Below are 25,872 nucleotides of genomic sequence, written 5' to 3'. Positions count from 1 at the left end.
TTTCTAAAATTTATATTAAAGGTTACAATGAAATAATGTGATTGATCACCTATGAGCTACTTTGTCACAGGTCCTACATTTTTAAGGGCCAATTCACAACTGTGCGTTCATCTGTGTTTTAGCCCAGCTGTAAAATGCAGATCAACAGAAGGACATCTGAAAAACAATTTGCAGTGTGTCCTATTCATACCATAACCCTGTGCATGCACATCAACGGACATCAAAATATGTCAATGGCCATTAGCACAAGTGACTAAAATGAATGGAAACGTACATGCATTTTCCATACATTTCAGTGCAAGTCAGTGTGCATTGGCCCCTAGTATCAGTGATAGGTGATTTCCAGTTCTGTAGTAACCCAATTCCTTATCCTAATTCAGTCCAAAACTGAACTAAACTTCTCTTAACCTTTCTGAATAAATCACGCAAAACTTTCTCGAGTTCACTGATAAAGCTCAGTAAAATGTATGCAGTATACTGTTTTATCTATAAATATGCATGGAAATGTGAGCCTCTCCGAGGCTGCCCCTGCAATACCTCTTCCCTGCCACAAGATTTCCTCAATCTTGAAGACTGAGGACATATTGTGAATCCAGGGCATTTGGTTGTCGCAGTGTTGACATTAGAACCACACTCTACGTCATAAAGGACCAGCAGGAGAAGATTAAAACAGCATATTGCCTGACTGGCTTGAAGACTTTGGAAAAAGGCAAGTATTAAAGAAAAAAAATAATGTAAATGACTTGTATGTACAGTTCATAATTATAAATACTGTACATGTACTTAAATAATGCATGCTGTGTTTCCTGCTTCTGCCTGTTCTGAAGCACAGTGCAAGTGTATAAATTTGCTCAGACTAAAGAACACAATAGATAGTGGCTCAACCTGTATCTAAGAACGTGTTTGCAGGGATTTGAGTGTTTTTAGAGAGAGAATTTATGTAAATTGGATGTGAACAACATGTAAAAATGTAATGCAATATAAATCAAGCAAGCATAAAATAGACCTAAAGCTGGGTTCATATATATGTGAATTGGATGTGGGTTTTTCCTACATCCAATTCGCATGACAGGTGGGTGTGACTGCTTCTCAATGGAGCCAGTTCACACAGGTCTGGGGCAGCTGCAATCCGGATTTCAGAAGGGTCCTGTGCGTCTTTAGGTCCAACAGACACATCTCGAACCCCAGGCACGAACCCACGGCCGCATATTGTGAACCCAGTATAAAGGTAATTTTAGTTCCATGTTTTGATATAAAAAATCAAACACGCTTATCAAAAATATGCATAGGTAGAAAAGAGTATTTTGTACCAGATGGAGGGGGGTCACATTGTAGGGTCTGATTGCAGCATGACCAAAGGTCACAAAGGTATCTAAGCTGGCTATACACTGGGCAAATGTAAACTAGTTCCTGATAGATCTTCCAAAATTGGCTTCATTGGTGGTCCAATGAAGCCAATTGGACCTTGGTGTACAAATTGTCAGCTAAACAGTGCCTACATCCAATCAGATACAGCCACTGTTTGTATATTATGATAGCTGCCAGCTGTCAGAAAAACATCCCTGGCACTGCAGATTCATCCATCTGCATTTTAAACTATGTATGGAGGAATTTGTTAGATTTTTTACGTACAGCCTGAGCCTATCAGGCTACATTCCCAAGGGACCACTGTGGAAGCAGAGAATCTCTCTACTATTCGCTGCTGTTCTTTAGGTGCTGCACCATGGGGAAGGGGGAGGGGTCACCAGCTCAGCCCAGGCACCATTCACAGAATGCCCTGCATTTTTCTCAGTAATACAAAGCTTTCTCTAATTGGATAAGGCGGAGAGAAGAGGCCATTATGCCACAAGCTCCACCCAGTCAAATCTGAGAATGCCTTGAATTTATTGAAAAAAAAAAATACAAGGCATTCTATAAAGACAATTAGGTGTAGCAGTGGCGACCACTAAAGTGATTCTCTGCTTTGAAAGGTGTCTCACAGGTACTGGACCAATGTAACTGCAATAAAATCCATCTCTGGAATTTAGCTTATTATTTTTGGGGGTTTAGATGCCACTGGACCACTACAGCAATTATAAACTCCAAAAAGTTTAAATCACTGCAGTGGTAATGTTACATCTCTTCAGCTTTCCTGCACCTGTGCAGAGTACCTGATCTTAAAGGGAAAGTATAGAGTAATTATAGCAAGCAAATATTTTGATTACTATTCTTGCACTGTTTACCTGATAGTCTTTTTAATGCAATATTTACAGTGGTTGTAAACCTCAGTCATGGAATCTGAACAAAGCACATAATTCTGTAGTGTTTACTTGTCTATCTCCAAAGCTCTAGGTGTTGTTTCTCTCTGGTGCTTCTTCCTTTATCAGCATGAGTCACTTCTAAGAAGTTTTTCTGATACATGAGATACATTTGTGACAGAAGAGGAGATCTCAGCACACAGCTTATCTATTCAGAACACAGCTTTGCATGTTCCTTTGTTCCTGTGTGAAGGTGGGTGTGTTCCTTTCCTCCAATCAGCTCGCACACATTGTACGAGAGCTCTATCTGCAGCTCTATGCCCCCTCCTCTGTGATACTGACAGGTGAAGAAGGATTTTATCACAATTTTGCACTTTTGAATAATAAACAAGTAAGATTTGTCTTCTCTCTGTCTATCATCTGAGGCTGTTCACTTCACTGGGGATTTGCGAGGGTTTACAACCACTTCGTTTTAAATTCTTGCTCTTCCATATGTTTGTTATTGCCTTAAAGCCCCCCTCTGGGATCAAACTTAATCTAATAAACTGAACTAATCACTGCACTAGGATCTGGCCCCAAGTCTTCTCCACTTCTCTTTATTTCCTGGTTTTGGGTCTTTTTTGGGTGTCCACATCATTGCCTGCCTGACATGGAGACTACTAATCGGATGGGCTGCAGCAGGGTTCTCTCAGAATTCAGAAGTAAAAAACAACATTAGAGGAGGCATCGGGGGACCAGCAATCTCATGGGGGAACATGGCAGGGCTGGATCAATGGTCCCCCACCCAGAAACAGCAATGGTGAGGGACCTAGATAGGGGAATTAGGTTAGTATATCTGGCTTCCCAAGGTAAGAGGGGAAAGAAGGCTATCAGCATGGGTTAAAGGGAGGTAGGAGGAAAGACTAGCATAAAAAAATTGTTTTTAGCGAGAATGGTGCTTTAAATATAGAGATTTAAGTAGAGGGAGCTCTGTATTTGACGCGGCCTCATTCAACCTTTCTCATAAATAAGCACTGAAAAAAACTATCCGCTACATGGGGAGTGCATTGTTTTCGACCAGTCAGCCTTGCCATGTTAGAAGGATCAGTAAAGCATAGCCATTATGTAGTGTTATAAAGCAGGATCTGTGTATATAAGGAGCAAATATGCCTGCCTCTGTGTACATATATATTTAAAAACTGTACATAGAAACCATTTCTTTTTTTTTTTCGTTAAAACACACTGGTCGCATTATTTACACAAAACCGGTCTCTTTTACACATATATGTAAAAAGAAAAATAATAAAAGACTATGCATTCCCTTTAAGAAGACCAGCTTGTTTTTAAAGTGCTTCTAAATAAAAAAAATTGGTTATTTCTGTTTTACGTGGTTGTAAGATATACATTAAAAAAAAGGAATTTTCAAAATGGCTAAGGTGGAAAAGTCCTGTGCTTTCCATACTCTGCATGAAAGATAAAAATCCCTCTAATTATGCACAGGGGTAAGCCTTGCCCTCCACCTATCACCAATAAGTTGGCTCACAGCAGCTCAGAAGTAAATGAAACTAAATTTTAATAGGTTCCCACGCTGAAAGTTTATTCCAATGAAAAACACCAAACAGCTCAGTGTGCTTTACTACTTCAGATCTTCTGTTCAGCAAATGTTTGGCTGGTGTCTAGTCATGAAAAGGCTTTCCCCTTTATAAAGTAGAGTTGCTTTTGTCTGCTTGTTTGGGTTCAGCTTGTAGCACTAGTGCCCATTCTACCGGATCTCCTAAGAGCATTGCAAATCATAAATGGAACTTGGTGCAAAGAAGACTAAAGCTGGCCATAAAAGGCTCACATTTTGAGCAGTGGGTTTCCCTGCAAGCACCACCTGAATTGACAGAAATCCATTTAGAAATCGACTGAGCCAGATGGAAAATTGTGGGCTGTACAATGGCTGCGTCCTATCAGATGCAGCCACTATTTGGGTATTTAGGCTGCTGAATACAATAGCCAGCAGTGGAAATTTTTCCATCAGGCCCCTTTCACACTTATGCCATGCGATTTTGACACGATTTTGAAAGCAATGGCTTTGGCTCAAAACGCAATCAAATCGTGGCAAAGTAGTGCAGGAACTACTTTGAAGTCGATGCAACTTCAAAACGCACTGATATGAATGGGGCTGATTGAAAATAATGGAAAACGACTTGTCATGTGATTTTGCGGTCCATAATCGCGGGACAAGTTGCACTAGTGTGAAAGGGGCCTTAATTGATTTTCTTTCCCTCAGGCTGTGATCTTTAAGATGTGTGAGCCTTAAGATCTACAAGAAGCATACTTGTACACTTCTCCAAAATTACACTATCAGAAGTATTCTCAACAAATGCCATCATCGACTGACAAAGCCGTAAATAACCCCCTGCAATCTAAACATACCTTCATGCTCTAAGGCCCTGAAATGGGTAGATGAGCTTCTTCTGTGAAGAAACTAAAAGACACAAGCACCCCCCCAAGCACTGCTTTTACAAGTTGCTCATTCCACAAAAACAAAACCTAGGTAGGTCATTAATCATTAAAGTGGAATTCCATCCGAACGTCAATTATGCTTAAAAATGTTTCCTCCCGCACCTGTGACCTATCCTGTCAAAAAAAGATCAATATACTTACCTTATTTAGTCCAGTCATGTGATGCCCTGTGTCAGTGACCGCCGACTGCAGGGGAGAAAATGGCTGGGAACTCATAGCTTCCTATATTCCTCTCCCATGCAGCCAGCGCTCCTGACACTAGAGCTGCAGAATCCCTTGACAGGGCCTGAAGTACACAGGTTGGGCAGAATGGGTAGCAAGGAGAGGGGAGAGAACATTTTTAAGCATAGTTAGTGTTAGGCTGAAATTCTACTTTAACCCTATGTTGTAGTAAAACTTTTTTTTTTTTTTGACTTGTCAATACAAGCTCTCCACATACCAATTATAACAATATTATCCACACTTTACTTTTTGCATTTTTCAAGCATAAAAACGAGATGGCATGCCTTAATGTGGATAAAAAACAAGAGCTTGATGGTAAGTTTCCGTTTAAAAGAGAAATGTTGCTTAAAACAGGAGTCCAGTCAAATACTAAACTTCAACCCACTCCCACACCCACTCTAAGCCCTTTTCCAACTACCATGCAAAGGAAAGATGTCCGTACTTACCAATTCTGAGGGAGCTCCAGTCTGGTCACATAATCAGATCCCAGCACCGGAGGCACAACCGAAACGTAACGTAGGCCTATGGGTGACGTCACTGCATAGGCAGCCATTGTCGGCAATCTCTCCTCTTCGCTGAAGCCAGCCGCTGGGGAGATCATGTTACCAGACCAGGGCACCTTCAGAATAGGTAAATATAAACATCTTTCCTTTACAGGGTAGTTAGAATAGTGGTGGGAGCAGGTTTAAACTTAGATAGAATTTGACTGGACTTCTACTTTAAGGGATAAATATTGTACAGAACTCAAAGTGTCTGCTACCTAAACCCAACAGAGACAGCCATGATAGCACAGCTTGTTTTAAAGTATTTCTACTCCATCTGCAGATGTCTTGCTTCCTGTCTCTTGAAATAAGGCAAAGTCCTGTCTCCAACCATGTTCATGATAATATTGCACTCAGTTTCCTTTGCCATAGGGTGACCACTGCCATCCTGTAATGCTGGATGGGGGCAGTGAAGCTATGGGGGGGGGGGGGCAGCTCTGATCAATCTCCCTTGAATACTGAAGACTTCACTAAACCTAAAAGAGCAGGCATTGGTGTGTATTAAAGCCCAACTCCAGGCACAAAATAAATAGTATTGCAAAGTTATATTTCTATCTTGTGCTATAGATGGGCTTCAAAGCAACCCTGTTGTCAGTTGTAAGAATATACAGCAGCGGCCCCTGTAAAGGAGGATTTATATGTATTTATTTCTCTACCATTATTTTAAAGAGCTTGGGGGGGGGGGGGGGGGGTCTTCCACCAAACACTTCTGGCATGTGTTGTATAGTCTGTTCCCTGCTGTGGTTTCTCCTGCCAACTCCCAAGTAACTACAGTGGCCCGTAGTGACATAGGCAGTCAACAGGAAGAGCCACAGCACCCAAAAGGGGGACACTATCCAACACATTTGGAATTTCATATCCTTCTGCTGCATATTCTTAAATCTGGTCACAGGGCTGCTTTAAGGTGACAAAACTAACCTAGATATGAAGGACAGAACCCTTTAACCGAGCAACAGAAATCTGTTTAACAATTAAATATATGCAGAAACTGCATAATGAATATTTAAAGTGCTACTAAACCCAAGATCCTGCATTCACTATATCTGGTCTCCCACAGTACATAGAACATGGAAATTCAATTATTTTAGTAAATATAAACTGCTAAATACCTTTTCTCATTAGCAGTATATAGCAGTCTCATGAATTCTATCAGTGTCTGGTTAAAGCTTATAGGATGAGTTTTCTTTCTCCTCTGACTGTCCAATGAGGCTGCATTACTCCTGTTCCTCTGTCTGGACAGTGCTGATTGGCCCTGTGCTGATCACATGCACAATACACACCCAAACTGAGCATGTGCAGAGTGCCCCCAAGGCTCTGTTCTATCAGGAGATGGATTGAGGACTGTGGAAGAAGGGGAGAATCAGAGAAGACAGAATCAAACAGCCTTGTTACACTAAGATTAACCCCTTAGGTTCCACAGTGAGTATAACAAGCATGCTTTACTACATAAAGAGACTGAATTTACTGTTGTGGGTTTAGTAACACTTTAAGCTAACACAATTTTCTTTTGATAAGTGTAAACAGTTAACCCCCAAGGAAACCATTTTAATGACAATAAAAGCTTAGGTCCTTCAATATGGTACAGGAGTGCTCAACTATTTGAAGAGGGAGGGCCACTTAAGTGATTTGGTAACCAGTCGCGAGCCACAATGAAGTATGGGGTTTTACCACCCCCAAACCACAAATGTAAACAAGCCCTTACCGTCTTTGGCCCTCTATAAGGCTGCTTTCACACTGATGCGCTGCAGTTTATCCATGGGTACAGCGCAGTGCAGCTGCGACTTTCTTGGGGGTTAGCTGCGATTTGCCATAGACTTCTATTACATCTTGCGGGTCAAAATTCATGCATTCAGGAGTTTTGGTGCGCTTTCAGAAAGCACACAAAACCCACAGGATGTAATAGAAGTCTATGGCTCAGTATACTGCGATTGCATCTGTGGATCAGTGCGAAAGCAGCCTAATCACCCTTTTTTTTTAATAAAAGTGCTAATATGCCCATTGCAAAAGTGTAGTGTATGTGATATTCAATACACTGACCTTTTCCTCTTTCAGATTCTGCTTGCATCCTTTTCAGGGCTGCTAGAAAGGTCCCAGGCAAAGTGCACTTGGTATCACCCCACCTGGGACAGGAGCCATTGCTACAGAGGAAGCATCAGCTTATGTGGCTCCTGCTCCCTCTGTGGCGGCTAGACTCCATGCACTCTGATGCTGGGTCGGCAACCAATTGATTATGATCCGGGCTTGCTGACCCGCTATCCCAGAGCATGAGGTTGTGGGCCACATCAGAGGGCTCAGCAGGCAATGGGCTGAGCATCCCTGTTTTATTATTTAAAATAACTGCTTAAAGATTGTATCTGTGGAGTGGGTGTAAGCGTAGAGTGTAAATTCCACCTACCTCCATATCGTCGTAATAGGGTTTGACAGTCCCTGCATCTCCTTTGACTAGGTGCTGGCACATTGGAAACCTATGGAGCAACCAACTGAACCTAGTTAGTTTGAGGTGGAGGTCCCAGAAGTTTTTCAGGTCTTTCAAACATCAAATTGATGATAATGGCATGAAAGTGTCATTTACATATCACACCCAACTTTCCCAGCACCATCATTACAGACGTAGTGGACAGCCCTTTAAAGTTCTGTCAAAGGGCCAACACGTTTTTCATATACTGTATAAAGTAAATAGTAAAAGCCCTTTAAAATACAAAACCAACTCCCATTTTCATTCCTCTGAAAAACAAACAATAGTAATAAAATAAAACGGCGCTCTAACATATGGAAAACTACATGTTGCTGGTAAAAAAAAAAAAAAAGAATAATAATAAATAAATATATGAAATACTGTTGTATGGCCCTCATATGCCAGGAAACCTCCTGCATGTGCCCCTGGCATATAAGAAGCTCACGGAAAATAATGTATACTGAACTTCAGGTGTGTTAAAGCATATTGACTAGTCAGTTTGCAAACTTGTGTTGCAATAAGGTAGATAAAGTGAAGTAGATCTCCCTTGTTCATGAAACAAAAGGTGCCGAAGAAGCAAAGGGGAGAATTTTAGCTGTAGTCTCTTATAAATAACAATAAAAAAAGATCAGGCTACTTAAAACACGAGAATAATACAGGGATCCATCTCGTGTTCCTGGGAAAGCCTCTGATGTATGTATGAGAGCTAGCTTAGTGCATCCTAACCTATAGAAAGCAACTCTCTTTAGAATTTCACAAAGCAGGCAGCTGGCAAACAACACCAAGTAAAAAAAAAAAAACCCTTTCTTATGTAAGAAATACGCACATACTGTATGTACAGGGGCATCTTCAAGGAAAAATCTGCATAAAATCAATTATTTAATTTTAGGTGGACTCTTGCAAGTTTTATCATCCCACTGATGTGTTAAAATGCCTGGGGGACCCTGGGAAGAAGAAAAACCCAGGAATGTGACAAACATGGCAATAGGGTCCTAGAGGCTCAGGAGTTGGTGTCCCTAAGAGCTGTAAGCAACTCCATGCAAACATAAATATTTGTCAATTGCTAATGCTAAAAGTGAAAAAAACCTAAGAAAACCATTTTAATTCATCATCAATCTGGGTTGCTTGCGGCCAGATTAAACATGATTTTCACACTGCATTTACTTGGGACCACAGTCTCTAGTCACATGAGTTTGTGCATCCTCATTCTCATGCTCCAATATGTGGGTTCAAATTCAAAGTGGTGCTGGAACCACAAAAAACAAACTTGCCTACATTTTCTTAGGCAAGGGCTTGACAAATCCCAGGCACTAGGTTGCCATGGTGACTAGAAATTGTGTCCTGGCGCCTGAGCTTTTGTCAACCCATTCCCGTCGGCAGCTACACTGTATACTCTCTTTGCCTTCTCCCCAACTGGGAGCCTCCAGCCAGCTTTCCCGCACCTGCTTGCTCCTCAAAATACTCTCTTGCACTTGCTGTTATTGGTTGCTAGGACTGCCGATGTCCTAGCAACCAATGACGCTTTAGCTACTGTATGTGCACACATGGGATGCACAGCTTTGTATTCTCTTTGGGTCATCTGCGCGCCACATCCAGATTGGTCGCTAAGCCAGCACAGCTTTGCTCTTTCATTGGCTGTAGAGACGGCGGGCTGCGCATTGAATGGCTAGGGAACGAGTCGCGCTTTGATTGGCTCGAGGAGCTGCGCTGCGTGTTTTACGGAAGACGTGGCCGCCATTTTACCCAGTGACTGAGCGAATGTCCACCACCGCCCGGACAGCCGCCAACATGATTTTTCTCACTGACACCCAGAGTAAGAGACACTGCGCACAACACCACATAATCCCTGGGGGATATATATATATATATATAATATAGAGAGAGAGAGATATGTATGTATATATGGTGTGTTACCAAATATCACACGGGCAGAGGCTGAAATACATCCTGAGATGATTATATATATATATATATATATATATATATATTATATATATATATATATATATTATATATATATATATATATATATATATATATATTATATATATATATATATATATATACAGTGGGTACGGAAAGTATTCAGACCCCCTTAAATTTTTCACTCTTTGCTATATTACAGCCATTTGCTAAAATCATTTAAGTTCATTCTTCTTCCTCATGAATGTACACATAGCACCCCATACTGACAGAAAAACACAGAATTGTTGACATTGTTGCAGATTTATTAAAAAAGAAAAACTGAAATATCACATGGTCCTAAGTATTCAGACCCTTTGCTCAGTATTTAGTAGAAGCCCCCTTTTGATCTAATACAGCCGGGAGTCTTTTTGGGAAAGATGCAACAAGTCTTTCACACCTGGATTTGGGGATCCTCTGCCATTCCTCCTTGCAGGTCCTCTCCAGTTCTGTCAGGTTGGATGGTAATCGTTGGTGGACAGCCATTTTTAGGTCTCTCCAGAGATGCTCAATTGGGTTTAAGTCAGGGCTCTGGCTGGGCCATTCAAGAACAGTCACGGAGTTGTTGTGAAGCCACTCCTTCGTTATTTTAGCTGTGTGCTTAGGGTCATTGTCTTGTTGGAAGGTAAACCTTCGGCCCAGTCTGAGGTCCAGAGCAACCTGGAGAAGGTTTTTGTCCAGGATATCCCTGTACTTGGCCGCATTCATCTTTCCCTCGATTGCAACCAGTCGTCCTGTCCCTGCAGCTGAAAAACACCCCCACAGCATGATGCTGCCACCACCATGCTTCACTGTTGGGACTGTATTGGACAGGTGATGAGCAGTGGCTGGTTTTCTCCACACATACCGCTTAGAATTAAGGCCAAAAAGTTCTATTTTGGTCTCATCAGACCAGAGAATCTTATTTCTCACCATCTTGGAGTCCTTCAGGTGTTTTTTTAGCAAACTCCATGCGGGCTTTCATGTGTCTTACACTGAGGAGAGGCTTCCGTCGGGCCACTCTGCCATAAAGCCCCGACTGGTGGAGGGCTGCAGTGATGGTTGACTTTCTACAACTTTCTCCCATCTCCTGACTGCATCTCTGGAGCTCAGCCACAGTGATCTTTGGGTTCTTCTTTACCTCTCTCACCAAGGCTCTTTTCCCCCGATAGCTCAGTTTGGCCGGACGGCCAGCTCTAGGAAGGGTTCTGGTCGTCCCAAACGTCTTCCATTTGAGGATTATGGAGGCCACTGTGCTCTTAGGAACCTTAAGTGCAGCAGAAATCTTTTTGTAACCTTGGCCAGATCTGTGCCTTGCCACAATTCTGTCTCTGAGCTCTTCAGGCAGTTCCTTTGACCTAATGATTCTCATTTGCTCTGACATGCATTGTGATCTGGAAGGTCTTATATAGACAGGTGTGTGGCTTTCCTAATCAAGTCCAATCAGTATAATCAAACACAGCTGGACTCAAATGAAGGTGTAGAACCATCTCAAGGATGATCAGAAGAAATGGAAAGCACCTGAGTTAAATATATGAGTGTCACAGCAAAGGGTCTGAATACTTAGGACCATGTGATATTTGAGTTTTTCTTTTTCAATAAATCTGCAACAATGTCAACAATTCTGTGTTTTTCTGTCAGTATGGGGTGCTATGTGTACATTCATGAGGAAGAAGAATGAACTTAAAGTGGAGTTCCACCCTATTTTTATACTTACCTCCATCTTCTCGCTCCGGGTCACCTGAAAAAGAAATGGATAATCGCATATTTTTTTTTTTTTTACTTACCTCGTAGCGAAGAAAATATACTTACCTTACTTCCTTCTTCCTCCTTCCTCGGCCGCGGCCCGTCATCACTTCCTGGCTCTGCAATGATTCCTGGGAGCTGGACGTCATAGCTCCCAGGAATCATTGCGCCTGCACCGGCCCCGACGTCAGTTCCGGGTCGCGCGCGTCATCCCCTTCTAAACAGCTTCTGGGCATGCCCAGAAGCTGTGGAGGGGTGACGCGCGCGACCCGGAAGTGACGTCGGGGCCGGCGCAGAGCATCGTGGGACCACAGAAGGCGGAAGAAGACGCCGAAGAGGACGCGCTGGCTTCAAGCTGCCCACATCTGAGATGGCAGCGCTGGACAAGACGTTTGCAAGGTAAGTATTTCATCTTGCAGGTAAGTGCAACCCGGGACAGATCAGAGGCTAGCCATTGTGGAATGCACTAGCCCTGACTGTCCCGGGGGTATTAAAAAAAAAAAAAAAAAATCCAGGGTGGAACTCCGCTTTAAATGATTTTAGCAAATGGCTGCAATATAACAAAGAGTGAAAAATTTAAGGGGGTCTGAATACTTTCCGTACCCACTGTATATATATATATATATATATATATATATATATATATATATATATATTATCACTGACAGCCCATCACCCCATATTATATATACAAAGGAAAAACTGGCTCTTAACTTTTTTAGCTGGCTCCTAGATTTAAAGAAAATTTGTTAAGCCCTCTCTTAGGCTCAGATTCAAGGCCATTAGGAAAATAAGGATATTGTCCACCATGAGAATCTAGCTAGAAGGGCCACAAGCAGCAAAAGATTCCAGGTTGAATATTCCTTACAATCTGGAGAAAAACTTATGTCCCATGTCTGTTTTTAGGTTTGAATGGAGTGTATCTTTAAAAAGCAAGAATGGACTGGAAGATTTTCTGTGATGACTTGACTTGCTTTATCGGAGAAGCTTCGCCATAATAAAAGAAGACCTTTGTAAAAAGAACAAAGTAAGGTGATCAAAGCCTGCCAAGTCCACCTAAATCTCTAATAAATCACACAAGGAGTTGTTTTTTTAAGCCTCAGAGATGCCCCTATTTCACTGCTTGACCAATGACAGGAACAACTGTGATGTCTAAAAGGTTACTTATTGCAGTGCCGCCCCATTCAATCAAATAAAAAAATTTAAAATATACCTTTCATACAGGTATGGAAGAAACCCTGACTCTGCTACAGAAGTATCTTTGAGCACCCTATTAACACACCTATGACAGCACCATCAAACTTCTATGCAGGCCGAGATCAAAAATACACTGTCTGCCAAAAACATTTCAAAAGAAAGTTTCAAAGATTCTGCAACACCTATGGCAGCTCCTGGAGAACCCCCTTGCATTGTAACAAATGCACAGATTTCTGTTTTACTGTATATGCTCAGAGGTTCACTTGAAAAAGATTAAAAGGATATATTCACGTTAAAAAAAAAACAAAAAAAAAAAAACAGTAGCTCTTTTTCTTCATACAGTTGCTGTTGCTTTTTGAAGTCAAGAGAAAAGATGAACATAGGAAGCTAACACGTGGTTACTTTTCTGGATTTTGGCAATAAAATTCTCAAACTTCCCATCATTCCATTTGCTCTGATTCGGCATTCTAAGAGCCCAACCTTGACTTGAAGAGGAGCAGATGGGAAGGAAAACATTGTTAAAATCTGTTGAGGTAAAAGGGGAGGATATTAGTCTCTTTGTGTCCTCCTGTAATATATATTTTCTTGTGTTTTAGTCTGGCCCGGTGGTGGACACTGAACCATGAGCTGTTTCCCCACCGTACGTCATGTCAGATGTTGCTGAGGGCCCTACTCCACCGGCTTCATCGTGAGGGGGCGATTCCTCACCAGCTGGGCCTCGCGAAGTGACAACAGTGGTGGTCTCAGGAGAAATACTGTGAGGACCCTCGAGAGGAATACAGCCAGGATGGTTCTTCCGAAAGTGCTGATTGAGGATGGCCTGGAAAGGGAAACTTTTCCCACACACGTGGCAGTGGAAGGGCTTGTTGCCTGTATGTTTGCGGATATGGTACTCCAGCTGATCCTTGCGGGTATACTTCTTCCCACACATCCGACACACGAATGGAGTAATTCCCATGTGGAGCCGCATGTGCCGATCTAGGCTGCCCTTTTGATTGAAAGATTTAGCGCAGTAGATGCAGGTTAGTCGTGGGTTATAGCGGAACCATCGCTCTGACACCTCCTGTTCACGGAGATATTCTACGTAACCACTCACTCCAATAACTCCTGTTTCTTCCCCCTTAATAAAAAAAAAAAGAAGATAAGTTCAAAACACTACTTACAAGCATGCCCCTGTGAATACATTTGAGCTTATTAGATAACACATTTCAAAGATCAGTGTTGCACATAGAAATCTAAAGCCAGCCATAGACGGTTTGAATCAGTAGGGACTGGCCGAGATTCGAACCATGTATGGATCAATCAAGTGGTTACAACAACAACCTGTTGGATTTTTCATGTGATTACTGCCAGCAGATCTAGCCGCTAGGAATAGTCACTGTGTGTTCTCCCAGCAGGGATGGCTCTCTTCGCGTCCCCCCACCGGGAGAACACAATAGCTCCGTGGGAGGGATTCCCCCATAAACACTAACTGCGTTAATGGGGAATTTTTGCAATTTTCTTTCCTGAAACCCATTGTTGTAGGATGGAAAATTGTATAATCTATGGCTAAGTTTTGAGTACAAAATGGCCACCCCTAGGAGTCAGCATCTGTGAGTATTACATTTAATTAATGGGCAGAACATCCTTTAAGCTACATATTTGGAAAAGATCCCTAGTTATATGGCATATACCTTTCGGTCTTTATATTGAAGAACATGACTGTGGGTGGCTTCAAATTGCAATGACGTTTGAAGTTACATGCTCAAATGATCCTTTATAGATTTGCTTAAAATTAGGTCATTTAAATTGATTCCAACATGGGCAATATAAATTTGGCCTTAAGATGAGAACTACATATATGTATTTGGAAATTCCTGTTCTGTTTGGTGGAATACTATGATCATCATTCTCTTGCCTTTCTGCTAGTCAGTTTAAAGTGATTCTAAAGGCTGAAGGTTTTTACCTTCATGCATTCTTCAGTATGCAGCTCCCCCTCAGCCCCCTTTTATACTTACCTGAGCCCAATCCTGACCCAGTGATGTGCTCGAGGGCAGAAACTCTCCTGGGTCTCTCCTTCCTCATTGGCTGAGACATAGCTGCCAGAGCCATCAGCTCTCACTCCACTGAGAAAGGAACAGGGGGTGGGGCCTGTCGCGTTTTGCATGTCCCATAGACGAGCACACACGAGTGCCCCCAGAGCAAGCAGCCTGCTATGGGGGCACTAAGCGAGGAGGAGGGGCCAGGAGCACCGGTGGTGGACCCGAGAAGAGGACTGGGGCTGCTCTGTAAAACACCTGCAAAGAGCAGGTAAGTAGGACATGTTTGTTATTAAAAAACAAATCAGAACCTTTACAAACCCTTTAAAACTGTTTACCATATTCTAGTTGGTCTATGAGATTGAGTTCTTCGGGAAATTTGATTTATGGTAAAAGTTTTTCTGCACTTCATAGGCTGCATGAGTTGCTGTCTCCTTGAGCTGGCTTCAGGCATACCTGCGGTGTCTTGTGTGTGCACACACTATCTCTAATGAATAAAGATATTACTGCGCTAATGTCCAAAAAAAACAGCAGCCAGAACAACACTTGAACCAGTGCAAACAATATATGGATATAGACAAAATGTGTTACATATATAGTTTCATAGTTTGTGAGGTTGAAAAAAGACATCAGTTCAACCTATGATGCGTGTGTGTGTGTTTGCTGTTAACCGTACATTGTGTACCCCTTTTATGTCGTGGTCTTTAAGGTGCCCATCTAATAGTTTTTTTAAACTATCAATGCTCCCCCGCTGATACCACTCCTTGTGGAAGAGAATTCCACATCCTTACTGCTCTGACAGTAAAAAACCCCTTACGTATTTTAAGGTTAAACCATTTTTCCTCTAGTTTTAGTGAGCGGCCACGTGTCTTATTGTATTCCCTTTCTCTGAAAAGTTTGTTCCTTAAGCTAGGGTCATCACCAGTACAGTATTTGCACATTGATATCATATCCCCCCTCAAGCGTCTCTTCTCCAGAGAGAATAAGTTCAATGCTTGTAGTCTTTTCTCATAGCTGATGTCCTCCATTCCCCTAATTATTTTTGTTGCCCTTCTCTGGATTTTTTTTCAGTTCCAGCCCATCCTTTCTGAGGACCGGTGCCCAGAACTGGACGGCATACTCCAGGTGTGGCCGGACCAGGGTCTTGTAGAGTGGGAGAATAATCTCTTTATTTCTGGAGTGAATACCCTTTTTTATACATGCCAGTATTTTGTTGGCTTTGCTTGCAGCGGCTTGGCATTGCATGCCACTGCCAAGCCTGTTGTCCACTAGTACCCCCAGGTCCTTTTCCATCTTAGATACACCCAGAGGTCCCCCCCCCCTAGCATGTAGCTTGGTTTTGTGTTTCTGACGCCCAAGTGCATTACTTTAAATTTTTCAACATTAAACCTCATCTGCCATGTAGTTGCCCACCCCATTATATTGTTCAGGTCCGCTTGTAAGGTTTCCACATCCCGCATGGAAGATATTGGCCTGCTTAGTTTAGTATCATCCGCAAATACTGAGATTGTGCTAGATATCCCCTTCTCTAGGTCGTTTATGAATAAATTAAACAGGATTGGACCCAGGACAGAACCTTGGGGGACCCCACTTTCCACACCCGCCCAATCTGAGTACTCCCCATTTACCACCACCCTCTGGACTCTCCCCTGGAGCCAGTTCTCTATCCAGGTACTCACCCTATGGTCCATACCTATGTACCTTAGTTTGTACAGTAAGCGTTTGTGGGGAACTGTGTCAAATGCCTTTGCAAAGTCCAGATACACCACATCCACAGGCCTTCCGTTATCTAGATGGCAACTCGTTTCATCGTAGAAGGTTAATAGATTGGTCTGGCAAGAATGATTTTTCATGAATCCATGCTGATTACAACTAATAATACAGTTTTCATTACTAAAGTCTTGTATATAGTCTCTTAACATCCCCTCCAAAATCTTGCAGACTACTGATGTTAGGCTGACCGGCCTATAGTTACCCGGGATATATCTCAGCCCTTTTTTAAATATTGGTACCACGTTGGTTTTTTCTAATCAGCTGGCACCATTCCCGTCTGTAGGCTATCCTTAAAGATCAAGAATAATGGTCTGGCTATCACCTGGCTGAGCTCCTTAAAGCGGAAGTAAACCCACCGATTTGATAGTTTCAAAAAAGAGTTAATATTCCCGGCATGCCGGAAATGCTAGCTGTCACATTGGTTGTGCTCTCAACCAAACTGTCAGACCATCCAATGGCTGGTGGCATAACTTATCACATGTGCAGCATCAAGGCAGTTGCAAATTAAACAGAGGCTAAGATGGCAGCTTCCTTGGCTGAAAACGATAGGGGGGTTTACTTCCACTTTAAGAACCCTCGGGTGCAAGCCATCCGGTCCCGGTGATTTATTTATTTCTGTTAAGTTTCTCTAGTTTAGTTCTAAGTCTATCTTCTGTTAGCCATGGGGGTACTTCCTGAGGTGTATTATTTAATTTAGCATTACAAGCTGGGTTAGTGTAGCCCCTCGATTCTTTTGTGAAGACTGAAGAGAAGAAATTATTTAACACTTTCGCCTTCTCTCTGTCCTCCGTGGCCAGATTTCATTCGTCGTCTTTTATGGGGCCAATGTGTTCTGGCCTCGCTTTCTTACTATTTATATACTTAAAGAATTTCTTGGGGTTTTTTTTACTCATCTCCGCTATAGGTCTCTTGTGTTCTATTTTAGCTGCCTTGATTTCGCCTTTACATTTCTTATTACACTCTTTGTAATGCTTGAATGCTGCCAATGACCCCTCAGTCTTGTATTTTTTGAAGGCCTTTCTTTAATATTAATATGCATTTTTATGTTGGAGTTTAGCCACCCAGGGTTTTTGCTCTTTTAAATGTATTTCCCTTTGGAATGCACTGGCCAATCCCTTTGTTTAGTATGCTCTTGAAGCACTCCCATTTTTCCTTTTGTTCTTTGTTCCCAGGGTTTTATCCCATTTGATATTTTCTAGCAAAGAGCGCAGTTTTGGGAAGTTGGCTCTTTTGAAATTCAGTGTCCTTATATTACCCTTGTGTTTCCTATTACTATGATTAATACTGAAACTAATTGACATATGGTCACTGTTTCCTAAGTTGCCCCGTATTTCTATATCCGTGAGCAGGTCTGTATTGTTGGTAATCAGAAGGTCAAGTACCGTATTGTTTCTTGTCGTGCTTTCACCATCTGACCCAAAAAATTGTCCTGCAAAACATTTAGGAACTGCCGAGCCTTGGATGAATGCGCGTTTCCTTCTGCCCAGTCTATATCTGGATAATTAAAGTCCCCCATTATAATGACATTTCCCATCCTTGCTGCCAATCCAATCTGTGAAAGGAGGTCCGCCTCTGCCTCCCCCTCCTCCCTCTGGTTGGGGGGCCTATAGCATACGCCCAATATTACCTTCCCCATAGTGCCTTCCCTTTGAAGTTCTACCCATAGGGATTCTACCTCGTCCATAGCTCCATATCATCCCTTATATTTACCTGTACACTGTTCTTAATATACAGACCTACCCCTCCCCCTTGTTTACCTTCTCTATCTCTGCGATAAACGGAATACCCCTGAATGGTCACCAGCCAATCATGAGAGCTGTCAAACCAAGTCTCTGTAATACCCACAAAATCTAAGTCCTCCTCATACATCAGCAGCTCCAGCTCTCCCATCTTGTTGGTCAGGCTTCTAGCATTGGTATACAAACCTCATGAATTTTGTCCGGTTACATACTATATCCTTGTTTGATGTTGTTTTTAGGCTGCTCTTGTGATTTTTCCCCGTACCCACCTTGGATTTAGGAACTCTGAACACCCTACCGCTAATATCCCCATTTGTGTCCGCTGAATCTTGCTCCCCGCTGGCTAATTCTACAACTGTTCCCTCCCCCCCATCACCTAGTTTAAAAGCCCCTCTAACTTGTTGGCCATCTTCTCACCCAGTATGGTTGCACATTCCCTATTTAGGTGCAATCCGTCCCTACTAAAGAGCCGTTAGCTGACTGAGAAGTCGGCCCAGTTTTTCAGGAACCCGAAACCCTCCTTACTACACCAGCTCCTCAGCCACTTGTTAACTTCTCTAATCTCCCACTGCCTCTCTGGTGTGGCTCGAGGTACAGGTAGTATTTCTGAAAATACTACCCTGGAGGTCCTACTCCTCAACTTAGCTCCTAAGTCCCTGAAATTGTTTCTTAGGACTCTCCATCTCCCTCTGCCTATGTCATTGGTACCTATGTGTACCATGACAGCTGGGTCTTCCCCAGCCCCACCTAGTAATCTGTCCACCCGATCTGAACCCGAGCGCCCAGTAAACAACAGACAGTTTGGCACTTACGGTCTTTGTGACAGATTGCCCTGTCAGTCCTTCTAATAATTGAGTCCCCTACCACCAGAACCTGTCTTTCCTTTCCCTTTCTCTCACCCTCACTGGAAGAGTTTTTCCCCTGGCAGCTAGGGTCGTCGCTCTGCTCCAGCAATGCTGGTCCCTGACTGGTTTCCCCCACATCACGCAACAGGGCATATATGGGGTGCTCCAGCCCAGGACTGGCCTCCCTGCCTTGTTCCGTTCTACGCCTCCTGTCACCCATCTACTCTGATCAGATGCCTGCACCCTTGTATCTCCGCCCTCCTCTGTGCAGGCCCCTGCCTGCACCTGGCGGGTACGCTCCCAGCTCTTCTTCAGTATGGAGATTCTGCTCAGTGATGCCAGTTGCTTCCCTAGATTCAGGACCTGAGCTTACAGGGAAGCAATGTGCTTAAGTTTTGTGCAGATGTATTCGTCCTCGATCGTCTGATCGAGGAACGTATACATGCCACAAGATGTACACCGAATCGCATCTTCACACCCGCCGGGCATTGTACCCACTAATCTAATCTGATGGGGATTCAGTAATTTACGTCTGTCCTGTGTGGCTGTTTTCTAGCTTCCTAACTCTACTTTCTCACCCTCTCGTACTCCATGACACTTACAGGCAGTGGCTGACACTCACGCAGTCGCTGACACTCACGCAGTCACTGACACTCGCTGACACTCACGCAGTCACTGACACTTACTGACACTCATGCAGTCACTGACACTCAGGCACTCACTGACGCTCACACAGTCACTGACACTCACTGATGCTCACGCAGTCACTGACGCTCACGCAGTCACTGACACTCACCGACGCTTACGCAGTCCCTGACACTCACTGACGCTCACGCACTCACTGACACTCACGCACTCACTGACACTCACGCACTCACTGATGCTCACGCGGTCACTACCACTCAGGCACTCACTGACACTCACGCAGTCACTGACACTCACAGGCACTCACTGATGCTCACGCAGTCACTGACACTCAAGTACTATACCTCACCATCAGTCACAGTCACGTCACAGTCTTTACTTACCAAGTGTGTATCCCTGTGCTCCTGTAAGCCGACACTTGCAGTCCTTGTCAGGGATTCCTCCCTCTCTCCTCGCTCAGTCAGTCAGTCTTCTGCTCCCTTCTCCCTCCCCTGTCACTTCCTGGTCTTGTCAGCCAGCCAGCCAGCTAGTGGGGTATGATGTGGTCTCTCCTCCACTCCCGGTTCCCACTGTCTCTCTTTCTGTGTGTGTGTGTGTGTGTGTGTGTGTGTGTGTGTGTGTGTGTGTGTGGGGGGGGGGGGGAGCGCTCTTCCTCTGACTCGGTGGGGGGGTTCTGTTTTTTTGCTGTTCGCTCTTCTGGGAGGGGGGACCGTACTACCGCACACTCACACTATTTACTCACTGTTTTCTCGGCTAAGTCACTCGGCTCTCACTCACTCACTCCCTCCCTCACACACGTGCTCCACTCCACACACACACACACGCTCAGCTGCTGCTCGCTCAGCTGCCTCTGATCCCGCACTTTTTTCACCGCAGCACAGCACCACCTGCCGCACTAATAAATAACTAACCTATGATAGTGCAGCACTAATAAATAACTAACATATGATAGTCAGTGAAAAATCTCACAAAAAATGTCATAAAAATGTAGAAAATGCATTTATATATAAATACATAATCTTAACGTAGAATACAAAAATAATAAGATATATAAACAGAAAGTCTTTTTAAGTTGAAATAAGCATAAAGCCAATGTTCTTCAAAGATGTGCTCCAAAAGTGAATAAAGGAAAATTTGCTGTGACACAATCCACCACCAATTTAAATAAGAAGGCTTACTGGAGTGAGTGGACTCAGTTTGGCATACGCCTAGTGAGTCAACTCATGCCTTTGGTGTAAATTGCATTTATAATTTTTTTTGTTAAAGGTGAACTTATCCTTTTAAATATCTGCTCTCTACACTGTAGTATTAAAGCCCAACAGAATGTTAGTTTGAATCAGCTAAATACATTTCAGGTGCATCAAAAAAGTCAAGACTAGGGTGTGACTTATTTGCAGCGCTACCCTCTAGGTCGGACTACAAGTCCGAGGTCAGATACGCAGGGGACTACAGGAAGCTAATAAAAAGCTTGGGCACCTAAACTAGCTTAGTAAAACATTCATTTATTTAATCTAGAGGAGTACAATACTGAAGTGAACATTGGTTTCTGTTCTGTAAAGGCAGCTGCTCTCTCTATAGAGGATTACTACCCTAGTAGCATAAGTACGCTTACCACTTCCTGCCCAGCCTATAGCAAAATGATGGCTGGGTGGGACTCTCGTTGATCCAGGTGGACGTCACAAAACCTCCTAACGCGCGCTGCAGCACGATCGGTTACCAGCTGTGTACCAGCCCTCTGCCGGTACCATGTGACTGCTGTAACCAATCATAGCAGGTCACATGACATTTTAATCAATAGGTTGCTTCCTTTCAAGCCATCCATTTTGTACAATTGTTTTGCTAGCTGTGATTGGTCACAGTGATCACATGGTACAAACTGGGCCAATCATAGCCCATCTGTGCCATGTGATCAGCTGTGGCCAATCACAGTTATCACAACAAAACAAACTGAATGAATTGAATTCATTCAGTACAAAGCTTCCTTATAGCAATAAAATGGTAGTCAGTTAAAGAATCGCCCAAAATCAGCAATAAGAATCCCACTTAGATCAAAAGATCGTCGTTTTATTGGTAGCAGAACATGTTAAAGCCAACGCGTTTCAGGGGTAACCCTGTTATGCTGTCAGTTGAAGATCCGAACTGCAACATTTACGTCCTGAAGAACGTGTTCTGCTACCAATAAAATGACGATCTTTTGAGGGATTCCTATTGCTGATTTTGTGCGCTCCTTAAACCGACTACCATTAGAAACGACCACGAGGCCGTAACTTAAGGTAGCAGCCCAGACCCCTTAACAAGGGTCCACTGCCTTTTTTCATCCAATCGGGCCAGATTGATTGGGAGTTAATTCCCCCAAGTGGCCCTCTCTCACCTACCATCCACCCACAGACCCCCTATCAAGTAGGTCAGTCCAGCGCAGCCATCAACTTTTCAAAAAAACTTACAGCAATGAAATGCATTGCTAAAAGCAAACAATGTGTAAAAATAAAAAATACTGCTTACTTTCCAAGAGTAGTACAATGTTACTATGGTAACAATTATATTGCTCTGATCAAAGTGTGTTAAAAAAAAAAATTGTAAAAAAAAAGAAAAAATATATAATAAAAAAAAAGGGATTTTTGAATTAATGTAAAATCCATTTCTCTTGTGTTCATTAAGGGACACGGCTCCTGATATTCATAACCATTGGGTTATACTGCCCCCTACAGGAGTAGGACACTAGGCAGAAAATAATTCTGGCTATACCCATGGGCAGTCCCAGGGGGTATACTCCCTCTCTCTGCTATAGTCACTCAGTTTTGTTACAAGCAGTTTAAAGGGAATTATAACTCCACAGAGGAGTGGGTGATGTGTCCGTCAATAAACATCAGAGAAATGGATTTTACGGTAAGTCAAAAATCCCATTTTCTCTTTCGTTCATTGACAGACACAGCTCCTGATATTCATAACCATTGGAAGGTCTCAAAGCACTGTTAAAACATAAGGGGTGGGAACAACAAAAAAATTCCCATGGCTAAACATTACCCAACCAGGCAACAGGAGCTCAACCAAACAACTGGAGCCCATCTGAAAAAAACAACACACCCTCACAGAGGATTAGGTTCTCTTAAACAGCAGCCTGCAAAATCTTACGGCCAAATAAAAGCATCCGCAGATGCCAACATATCCATTTTATAAAACTTTGTAAAAGTGTGCACCGACGACCAGGTGGCCGCCTTTCAAACCTGCATCACTAACTCCTGGTGACGGAAAGCCCAGGAGGCACTAAGTGCCCTAGTACAATGTGCCTTGACAGGGAAAGAAGCAACCTGACCCCCTGATGGAATAGGCCTGAACCACGGTCTGTCTGATCCATCTGGAAATGGTTGCAGAGGAAGCGGACAACCCTTTTCGAGGTCCATCCGTGAGCACAAAGAGAGTCTGACTTTTTGAAAGACTCCGTAGCTGACAGGTACACCCTAATTGCCCGGACCACATCCAAGGCAAGCAAGGCAATTTCCTTTGGATGTTTAGGCCTGGGACACAGGGAAGGCAACACAATGTCTTCATTCAAATGAAAATCAGAGGCAACCTTTGGAAGGAATGACTGAGAGAGGCGAAGAACCACCTTATCCCTGTGAATCACCAGGTAAGGTGAATGACAGGATAATGCTGCCAGTTCCGTCACCTTGTGCGCAGAGGTGATAGCCACTAAAAAGGCCACCTTCTGGGACAGCGTAAGCAGGGGAATCTCCCGAATATTTTCAAAGGAAGGCTTCTGCAGAGCTGAAAGCACCAAATTAAGATCCCAAGGCGGCAACGGAGCCCACACTGGAGGAACAAAATGTTGGACACCCTGAAGAAAGGTACGCACAAGGGAGTGTTTGGCCAAAGGTTGTTGGAAGAATGCGGCCAAAGCCGACACCTGAGCCTTGATGGTACTGAAAGCCAATTTCTGTTCAACCCCCCTGTTGAAGGAAGGTTAAGATCCGAGCCACAGAGAAGGAGCGAGGAAGAATCCCAAGACACTCACATCACGCAATGTTAGATTTTCTAGTTTCCAACAGTGTAGGAATCACCAATTCAGATAAACCCCTATCCTTCAGCACCTGGCATTCAACAGCCAAGCCGTCAAAACCAGCAACTGTAAAGCAGGATGGAAGATCAGTTCTTGGGACAGCAGATCCTCCTTGAGAGGAAGCTGCCAAGAAAAGTCGGCGACCAGCCACACCAGATCAGCGTACCAAGCCCAGCGAGGCCAGTCCGGAGCCACTAAGGTGGCCGGAATCTCTTCTGCCTTGATCCTGCGTAGATATCTTGGCAGAAGTTTGAGAGGAGGGAAGGTGTAAATCAGTCGATACTGACTCCATGGGGCCACCAGCACGTCTGTGGCATCTGCCAGAGGATCCCTTGACAGAGCCACAAATCTCTGCACCTTTCTGTTGAACCCAGACCAACAGATCCACCTCAGGGGTGCCCCACCGGAGACACAGCTGATGAAATAACTCCGGATGAAGGGACCATTCCCTGTGATCCAACGCCTGCTGACTGAGGTAATCCGCCTGCCAATTTTCCCCCCTGGGATTTGTGTACGGCAGCAAGGGCTGGAACGCACTGTTCTGCCCACCTTAGAATGCCGGCTACCTCTAAAGACATTGATCGGGAGTCTGGACTCTTTCAGTGTCTGGATCCCCTGAGCAGAATGCTTGCAGAGGACGCCTCCCTAACCAGACAGGCTGGCATCCGTGGTGACCACTGTCCAATACACAGGGAGGAAGGAATTTCCCAGCCGGAGAATGAAGCCACCATATCAGGGACTTTTTTGTGCCCCCGCTTTAGCTGGATCTGATTTCCAGACACTGCGGAGTCTTGTCCCATTTGGTCAGAATTTCCCTTTGCAGGGACCTCGTATGGAACTGTGCAAACAGAACCTCCTCGAAGGGAGACATCATCAGGCCCAGCACCAGCACGCAAGTCCTGAGGGATGACCATTTGTTGGACAGCAGGAGGTGAATTGGAACCTGCAATTTCTGGAGTTTGTCCAGAGGAAGGAGCTCTCTGGCTAAGGCCGAGTCCAGAGTCAGGCCCAGTTAGTCCAGCTTTGTGGACGGAACCAGAGCAGACTTCGGAAAATTCAGAATCCAGCCAAACTCACGCAGAGTTCATATTGTAATCTCCAGGTTCTCCACCAGAGCAGAGGGAGACTCCGTTCGCAGAAGGAGATCATCCAAGTAGCCCAGTACTACAATCCCCCATTGGCGTAGCAAAGCTAGCACCGGGGCTAACCGTTTTGTGAAGACCCAAGGAGCAGAGGCGAGACCAAAGGGTAATGCCAAAAACGGATAAAGCTCCTCTCCCACAGCAAAGTGGAGAAAACGCTGGTGACTGGCACACATTGGAATCTGAAGGTAGGCCTGCACAATGCACGATACAATCAGTGCATCCACCAGTGCTTTTTTGTGCGCGGTGGCAGACGTGGGGGAATCATCCTCACTATCAGAGGATTCCGGGCGCGTGGTTGCAGACCCAGTAGGGTGACCCACGTCCGCTGTGGCCGAATCAGATTCAGGATCTGATGAGACAAATGAGGCAGGGGGGCGCTTTTTGCTAGCCTTTCACCCACAAGCCACCTGGGACATTGGGACTCAAGGACCGCTATCAGTGCATGGATGGATGGTTGGGACCTTGAGGGCCCGGCAGCCTCAGAGAGGGGACCAGGTGAGGAAATGTGCTCCAAAGACTCCGGGTCACCAGGGGGACTCCACAAAAAGTCTAAAACACTGCTAAGGGACAACCCCCACCACGCTGGCAGCATCAACCGGTCGCTAGGCACAAAGCACCAAGCGATCCTCAGCAGAAAGGGAGAGGACCCCACCAGACTCACCATCCACAGAAACAGGAAAATGCAGCCACCAGGAGAATCTGCACTACATGTGCGGCGATCGGGAAGTAAAATGATCCAGGAGTCAGCACCAAGAGATGAGATGAGGGGCTCTCACCACCGAAATCGCTGCCCACAGGGCTCCACTGTCATGGCTGCCAC

At 44.1% G+C, this 25,872-nt stretch overlaps 1 protein-coding gene across 1 annotated transcript in view; it reads right to left on the bottom strand.

Moving 5' to 3' along the window:
• Positions 1-13,097: 13,097 nt before the first annotated feature.
• ZBTB37 (zinc finger and BTB domain containing 37) overlaps positions 13,098-25,872 on the bottom strand; it is a 51,347-nt gene continuing 38,572 nt past the window's right edge. The window contains exon 4 of the mRNA XM_082265123.1: positions 13,098-13,950. Coding sequence (XP_082121249.1) covers positions 13,423-13,950 — 528 coding nt within the window. The 3' untranslated portion in view covers positions 13,098-13,422. The remainder of the gene's footprint in view (positions 13,951-25,872) is intronic.

The sequence above is a fragment of the Pelophylax lessonae genome (assembly GCF_965119305.1).
Source record: "Pelophylax lessonae genome assembly, chromosome: 8".
NCBI lineage: Eukaryota > Metazoa > Chordata > Amphibia > Anura > Ranidae > Pelophylax > Pelophylax lessonae.
This window is presented reverse-complemented; position numbering and strand designations above follow the sequence as displayed.